This window comes from Trichechus manatus, unplaced genomic scaffold (genome assembly GCF_000243295.1).
Source record: "Trichechus manatus latirostris isolate Lorelei unplaced genomic scaffold, TriManLat1.0 scaffold00020, whole genome shotgun sequence".
Taxonomy (NCBI): Eukaryota; Metazoa; Chordata; class Mammalia; order Sirenia; family Trichechidae; genus Trichechus; species Trichechus manatus.
The window spans coordinates 11,873,004-11,881,655 of record NW_004443956.1 but is presented as its reverse complement, the minus strand read 5'-3'; the positions used below and the strand labels follow the sequence as shown (position 1 = coordinate 11,881,655).

The 8,652-nt window shown below is 37.7% G+C and overlaps 1 protein-coding gene across 3 annotated transcripts in view; it reads left to right on the top strand.

Moving 5' to 3' along the window:
* Positions 1-8,652, top strand: part of SLC25A26 (solute carrier family 25 member 26) — a 160,031-nt gene that overhangs the window by 138,300 nt on the left and 13,079 nt on the right. For 2 of the 3 annotated variants that reach the window (XM_023727941.1, XM_023727939.1), the window contains one exon: positions 6,820-6,889. In XM_023727941.1, the coding sequence (XP_023583709.1) occupies positions 6,820-6,889 (70 nt within the window). Of the gene's footprint in view, positions 1-6,819; positions 6,939-8,652 lie in introns of all 3 variants that reach the window. The other variant, XM_023727940.1, reaches the window with a different exon arrangement.

Here is an 8,652-nt window from a genome sequence, read left to right as displayed (position 1 = left end):
AAAAAAAAAAAAAAAAAAAAGAGACCTCCATTACAAACTCGCATTATTTAAACAAATTTTCTTGACAGCAAAATCTTTAGTAACGTGCATATTATAATACAGCTCCACCAGAAGCAGAACCGAGGGTGGTAGTGAGGAACTTTCAGTATTGTACGGGTACTGCTCTGTTTGCCTACAAGGCATATGGTTTGGGGAGAGCCAGACAAACCAGCTTCAGCTTCCCTGCTCCCTGTCTGCTGTGTGACCGCAGGCAAGTTATTTCATATCTCTCTGCACCTGTCCTTCACCTGTTTTATGGATAATAATACATACTTTCCAAAATTAAGTGAGATAGTATATGTAAAATCTTTAGCATAATGCCTGCCACATGGTTGGTGCTCAGCAAGTGGTGACTAATACTGTCTGTGAGGAGCCCTGGTGGTGCAGTGGTTAAAGAGCTTGGCTGCAAACCAGAAGGTCAGCGGTTCAAATTCACCAGCCACTCCATGGGAGAAAGATGTGTCATTCTGCTTCCGTATAGAGTTATAGCCTGGAAACCCTATGGGGCAGTTCTGCTCTGCCCTTGTAGGGTCGCTATGAGTTGGAATCAACTCAGTGGCAATGGGAATATTATCAATAATAATCGTTTATGCTATTGTCCTACACTATGTTTTTATTCCATTTGCCAGTCTAAAATTATTTAAATGTCATAGAACAGTAATACTTACGCTTTCTGTGAGTAACCTTTCCTTCTTTCCAGCCAGTTTTTGTCACAGTCCTTCAGCTCCTCCACATACAGCAGATATGTTGTCATAGATTGAACTGTGTCCCCCAAAAATATGTGTCAACTTGGTTAGGTCATGATTCCCAGTATTGTGTAGTTGTCCTACATTTTGTGATTGATATAATTTTCCTGTATGTTGTAAATCCTAATCTCTGCCTGTGGTTAATGAGGCAAGATTGGATTATGTTAAAGAGGATTAGGGTGGGATGTAACACCCTTGCTAAGGTCATCCCTGATCCAGTGTAAAATGAGTATTCCTGGGGTGTGGCCTGTACCACCTTTTATCTTGCAAGAGATAAAAGAAAAGGGAAGCAAGCAGAGGGTGGGTGGGCCTCATACCACCAAGAAAGCAGCGCAGGGAGCAGAGCGCATCCTTTGGACTCAAGGTTCCTGCACAGAGAAGCTCCTAGATCAGAGGAAGATTGATGACAAGGACCTTCCTCCAGAGCCGACAGAGAGAGAAAGCCTTACCCTGGAGTTGGTGCCCTGAATTTGGACTTCTAGCCTACTAGACTGTGAGGGAATAAATTTCTCTTTGTGAAAGCCATCCACTTGTATTTCTGTTACAGCAGCACTAGATGAATATGACATATGTCATTTCAGAGTACTTTCGTAATTCACATACCGTACTTTCTACCAGGCAGGTTCTTTTTTTGTTGTTTTTTTAAATGAATTTAAAGTTGCTCCCAAATGAGTCATTTGTAAACAGCACACTTCTTTTTAGATTGATCTCAGTATTTTCTGAAGTTTCTGTGTTTAGACAATTCTTCATTAAAAAAAAAATCATTGTAGACTCATTATTACAGCAAGTTGCATTGGATGTTGACATAGTTTGTTCACTCGTTACATCTCATCCTATTTTGTTATAATTCCAGTAGTAATGGTGATCTGTGTGTGGAATTAAAGTGTCTTATACATACCATTCTGTTTGCTATTAAGCAGCTGTAACTTGTAGATCCAAATCCAAGTGTTTCTGTACTCCATTGAGAAGGGTAAAATCAATCATTTTCCTTAAGTGAAATGAGCTGTCTAAATATGAGTGTAAGAGCAAGGGAGGTCTTTGGCACCATATTGTCTCATCCAAATCTCAGTTCTACTCACCCTCTGTCTTTTGGCAAGTTACTTCACTTCTCTGGGCCTCAACTTCCTTGTCTATAAAATAAGGATAAAAGTGACACATACCTCCTAAGAGTGTAGTGAGGATTGAAGGAGTTAATGTATGTAAAGTGTTTGGTATGGTGGCTGGAACATAGTGAGTGGTACAGCAGCGTTGGCTGTGGGTGCTGTTACAGCCGTTATTTATATCACGCTCTTGTGTTTGGCCCTGGAGTTTCTCACTTGAGTTTAAACGTTTTGATTTTTCTAGAGATTTGTATTTAAGATATTTACTAGTATCCATTTCAAATACAAAATGATTTCTTTCTGCGTTCTTAGACTAAATTACTTTGGCCAGGTGATAGTGGAAAATTATGCTTATCTATGGAGGTTTCTATTTTTAAACTGTCTAAGCCATCTGAGTCTATTTTGATGAAGTGTTTTCTCCCCCTGGCAACCATTTTTTTTCTCCCTAGATTACAACTGGCACCTCTGTGAAGCCTTTTCTATCTGTTCTCTCTTTTATAACTCTCTTCTGCTCTCACTGTACCCCTCAGAAATTAGACCTTGGCACTGTTGTTTTTCCCCTTCACTCACAGTGCCTGAAAATATATCAACTACTACCACTGTCTTTGGAAACCTGTTTGTAATAAACCTTTTTTTAGCTTCTCTGCGTTCACAAGTCAGGTTACAGAAATCTGTTTGATAGCTGCCCTTAGTCCAGTAAATGTAATAAATACACTTTTAGGTAATCATTCTCATTAGTTTGAAAGGAAGGAAATGTTGGAGTCCTCAGACACCTCACAGTATTTCTATACTTAATTTGTTGGGTAGTTTGTGTAGTTAGGTGTCTGATTTAAGAAAAGTTGTTAAAGTTGACTAAATAGAGCAACATGTGTCTTCATTGGTTTCTATGGTATATTCTCTGTCTTCGTAGCAGTTGTCTCAACCTTCCGGCTATTATTTCTCAGTGGGAAACTATCAAGAGTAGGAAATTAGGACTGACTGTACTGTTTTTATTTCAGTTGTGGTGTATATAATCCCTAAAAATCATCCCTAAAAATGTCCTGTTACTATTAATAGGTCATTATACTGATCTAGCCATTTCAACTAATATATTCAAGAAGTCTTTGTAGCAGTATTTGTGGCCTTTTTTTTTTTTTTTTTAAGTGCATGCCACTGTGCTAGAGGTCCTAGCCAGCACAGTAAGGCAAGAAAAAGAAAAAAGAAAGGGAAAAAAAAGCATCTTGATTGGAAAGGAAGAAGTAAAACTGTCTTTCTTCACAAATGATGTGTGTAGAAAATCCAATGGAATCTACGAAAAAGCTACTAGAACTAGTAAATGTAGCAATTAAGTTTAGCAAGATTGCAGGATATAAGATCAATGTAACAAAAAGCAACTATATTTCTCTCTATATATATTAGCAATGAACAATCAGAAAATGAAATTTAAAAAGACAATACCATTTATAATAGCATCAAAAATATGAAATACTTAGGAATAAATCTGACAAAACAAGTGTGAGATCTGTACAACAAAAACTGCAAAACATTGCTGAGAGAAATTAAAGGATACCTAAAAAAATGGAAAGCTAAGTCATATTTTTGGGTTGGAAAACACAATATCGTTAAGACCTGTTTTCCCCAAAATGGCCTGTAGATCCAGTGCAGTCCTGATCAAAATCTCAGTAGGCTTTTTTATAGAAATTGGTAAGCTGATTCTGAAATTCATATGGAAATGCAAAGAACCTAGAATAGGCAAAGCAGTTTTGATAAAGAAGAAAAGCTTGAGAACTAACACTACCTGATTTCCAGACTTAAGTTACAAAGCCACAGTAGTCAAGGAAGTATAGAATTGGCATCAAAATAGACCTATCGATCAATAGAACAGAATACTGAGTTCAGAAATAGACTCACATATGGACAACTGATTGTCAGTAGAAATGAGAAGACAGTTCATTGGAGAAAGGACAGTCTTTTCCAATTGTTGGAACAATTGAATATTCCTATGTTTAAAAAAAAAAACTTCAATCCGTACCTTGCACCATAAATAAAAATTCACTCAAATGGTCGATAGACCTAAATGTAAAACCTGAAACTATAATTTCTAGAAGAAAACATAGGAGAAAAATCTTTCTGCCTTGATTTAGGCAAAGATTTTTTAGATACAATACCAAAAACATCCGTGAAAAGATAATTTGGACTTAAAGTGACAAACTAGGAAAAAGTACTTGTAAATGGCTTGTATCCATAATATATAAAGAACCCTCAAAACCCAGTAATTGAGAAAACAGACAACCCAGTAAAAGTATGCAAAACATTTGAACAGATACTTCACCAAGGAGGTTATGTGGATGGCAAATAAGTACATGAAAAAAAGAGCTCAGCATTATCAGTCATCAGAGAGATGCAAATTAAAACCACAGTGACCACTGTGTCAGCCCATCTTGTCAAGGGTCTTCCTCTCTTTCGCTGACCCTCAGCTTTACCAAACATGATGTCCTTATCCAGGGATTGGGCCCTCCTGATAACATGTCCAAAGTAAACAAGACAAAATCTCGCCATCCTCACTTCTAAGGAGCATTCTGGCTATACTTCTTCCAAGTACTTCTCTAGGATTATTTGTTTTTATAAGTAATGTACTTATTATTCAAGGTTTTTGTAGAAATTTAAAGACTTTGTGAAATAAGTCTTTTGATTATATTTTTATAGTGTTTGATGCTGAAATAAATGGAAAGTATTCATACTTTGTATGTATTTTCTTGTATTTGTGTCTTCACTTAGCCTCCTCACATATCTCCTCCAGCGGAGAGGTTTGGTTTCAATGCTGCCTCAAAGTATCTGTCAGTCTACATCTCTTGTATCCACTACAACCACCTAAGTGAAAGCTGTTGTTATTTCTCACTCAGCCACTTGAATGGCTGCCTAATTGTTCTCCATGCTTTGTATCCGTGTTAATTCTACTAAATAGAATTCTATTTAATTCTCATATTAATTTAACTACATTAATTCTTGCATTAATACTACTAAATTTTGATGTAATCCTTTGCATTAAAAAATAAAGTAATTGCTTCATTTACAAATAAAACATTTTAATATTTTGCAAAAAAAAAGAAAAACCACTATGAGATAACACTATTACCTATTAGAATGGTTAAAATTAAAAAATAATGACATACCAAGTGTTGTCATGGATGTGCACAAACTGGAATTCTGATACCCTGCTGGTGGGAATATAAAATAGTACAACCATTTTGGAAAATGAGTTGGCAGTTCAGTTAAACATACACCTACCATGTGATCCAGCCGTTGCAGTCCTAGGTATTTATCCAAAAGAAATGAAAGTGTGTGTCCATGTAAAGACTCATATGCACATGCTCGTAACAGCTTTAGTTGTAATAGCCTAAAACTGGAAACAACCCAGATGCATGTCAGGTAAATGCATAAACAAACTGTGGTGTATATCTATACAGTGGAATTTTGCTCACCAGTAGAGAATACACTGTTGATACCACCAACAACATGGACAAATATGAAGTAATTATGCTTAATGAAAGAAGCCATGTTAAAAAAAAAAAAACAGTAATTCCTTCCTGTACATGTCCATTTATATAAAATTCTAGAAAATGCAAACTGATCTCTAGTAACAGAAAGATTAGTGCTTGCTTGGAGAAGGGGATGGGAGGAAAAGAGGGGCAGGAAGGAGGGGATTACAAAGGGACACCGGGAAACTTTTGGAGGTGATGAATGTTTTCATTACCTTAATTGAAGCGGTGGTTTCATGTGCGTGTATGTCAAAACTTATCAAGTTGTATACTTTATGTAGTTTTGGATGTCAGTTATTCCTCAGTACAGCTGTTTAAAAAAAAGTGCAACCTTGAACCGAAACTAGCCCCTAAGGTCACCTTGTAGCTAAATAACAAATTGGCTCAAAAAATAATGAGTGTCACTCTATAGTACTATGCTAAAATCACCTACATGAGACCAAAGGGTTAACAATTACTTTAAAACAAAGATGAGAATGTAAGAGGACAGGGAAACTAGATTAATGGAAACAGAATGGAAATATTGAGAATGTTCATGCATTGTGAAGAATGTAACCAATGTCACTGAACAACTTGTGCAGAAATTGTTGAATGGGAACCTAAACTGCTGTGTAAACCTTCACCAAAAATACGATAAAATATTACTAAAAAAAAGAGTGCACGCCCTGCCGTCAGATAGCCTGGGTAAAATGTGGATAATAACAGGACCCAAAGCTTAGGGTTGCTGTGGGGATTGTGGGTTTTAATATATGTACAGAGACTACATCATGGCATTATTCACCATTTTATGTGACTATATGTTGTCTCCCACTAGATCATGACGTCCTGGTGGGCACAGTGAGCGAGGCACCATATCTCTGGCATCATGTTGCCCAGTTTGAAATTTGGCATAGGTGTTTGTATAATTCTGAACCTATTACATGAAAAGTATAAAAGGTCTTTGAGGAATGTTTAAATTGATACTTAAGCAACAGAATTAGCATCCTTCAAACATGTATAGCACAGATAAATATTTTAAAAACAGCTGAGGAATTTTGCACACACTGTCCTGATTTGTAAATTGTGGTATTTATGTGTTTAGAATTAACTGGGAGATATTTAAAGTGTTGCACTGTCTTAAAGATGTGTACTATATTTTTATCTGTACACATAGACACGAATGTGAGTATATGTGTGTGGGTGTATCATACATATTCCCTGAAAATGATTTCCTTTGAACACTAACGTAGCTACCACCCTCATGTCTAACTTATTTAGAATGCAGTTAAGTCTTTGGGAAAATCAGTTATGTCACCACTGAAGAATGCCACCAAAATAGCTTCTCACTTAAGTTCCCATCCCCAGAGCTAACCCACAGGCGGTTCCGATAAATTCAAATATTTAATAACTTGTATTTTTCTTTCTCCTCAAACACAGGCGCTCTGGTCCTGGAGGCAGGATCATGTGGTGGATTCCTGGCAGTCAGCAGTCTGTGGAGCTTTTGCAGGTGCAAAGGATTATATTGTACTGGGAAAGACCAAGAGGGGGACAAAAATGTGAGAATATTAACTATGCAAAACCAACATTCTTTAGAAATTCCAGATTGTTTAGATGAAGACAGCTCCACTAGTTGTTTAAGGAAGAAAGTGTCTTGGGGGAAAAAAGAAAAAAACCTGCTAAAAAGGTGTCTACTTGAAAGACAACCAATTTGTTTTTGACAAATTTTTCTTTTCTTTTCATCTTTATTAAAGCCTTCACTCAGGCCCTTGGATTATCTTAAAGATGATTTATAAACCCTTCTGTGGGAAGAGGCTTGCTGTGGGTGCAGGGCTGACAGTGCAGCTGTCTGCCCAGAGCAGTGCTGCGGGGGTTAAGCAATTTCTGCAGAGGGCGATGATTCACAGTTCGTGTGACATGCTTGACAGCGCTGTGGATTAACTGGTGTCAGGAGAGCAGAGGATACTCCACAACTTACCGAAGCTAAACCGCTCTGTGTGGAAAATGTGGGGTTCTCAACATCTGAGCATTTTCTAGATGTTAAACGAAGAGCAAAGTGACAATGCGCAATATTGCGTTATCCATCACTTGGCCAGCCGTGAGAATTTTCCAGTGAGGTTTTAATGAGGACCTGGATGCTTTAAAGAATTTATTAAGTGATATGTTTAACAGCCTTAAATGGAAATACATCTTGTTATTGCAAATAAAGGTAAAATTGGAATTACAGTTAAATAAAACGAAATGGAAATTTGTGGGACAATTGTAAACTGCTGGTTTAGAGGCAAAGTAAGTAAATTGACAGCTGTGTAGGCTGAGGACGTCAACTTTATTGGTAAATAATTATTTTCCATTTTGTTTAATGTTTGTTGGATTGGGGTTTTTGTTTTTAGCTGCTAGGAAATGGGAAAACATACATTTAATGGGATTCTTTATTAATAATTGGAGCTGTTTGACTTGTGGAATTGATAATCAAAAAGTAAGAAACTTGCCTTTAGACGTGAAGCCAACCCAGAGTGATGGTGATGGATAATTGTTTCCACATGACACACGGTCATTAGCTGCGTTAAATGAGTAGGTGGTCTTGATTCATTTCCCAGGAGGCAGGGTCATTATCCCCTCGTCCCTCAGAGAAATGTGCATTTCTGGTGACTGCCTTGTGGGCCCTGGGGACCAAGTGAGCAGTATGGAAATTTAGTCATCCTGGATAAGGAAAGCCAAGTCTTGAAGTCCACAATGCCATAAAACTTCCATGTGTTGAACTAAGAAGTGTATTTCTCTGGTCCCATTCCTCAAGATGCTAATTCAAAGATTTGTTTGCAAATAGATACATTTGCATTCATCACAGTGCCTTTTTCTGAATAATGCTGTATAACAAGCACTAGTTTAGATAGAAGGGGGTAAAGAAATAACCTTTTTATCAGGCATCTCCTGACTGCTAGGCAAGATACTCTCAGGCCCTCTCACTTGAGGTGGCCCGGATGAGTGCAGCAGCTCATGCCCTTTGCTCTCGTGGACACTGAGGCCACCGTGGGGAGGGGAAGGGGAGTGATGTCCCAAAGCCACACAGCTAGTGCAGGCTGAGCTGTCCCACTTAGAAAGTGGTCAGTTCTCCTGTTCTGCTTCCAGCTAAGGAATGAGTAAATCATCCTGAGTGCCAGCTTCCTTACCTGGAATGTAGAAGCAGCCCTCGTACCGTAGGGGATTGCCTTGGGTATTAAACGAGATAGTGGATGTGTTAGTTTTTTGTGATCTGTAAAAATTGGACAGATGTAG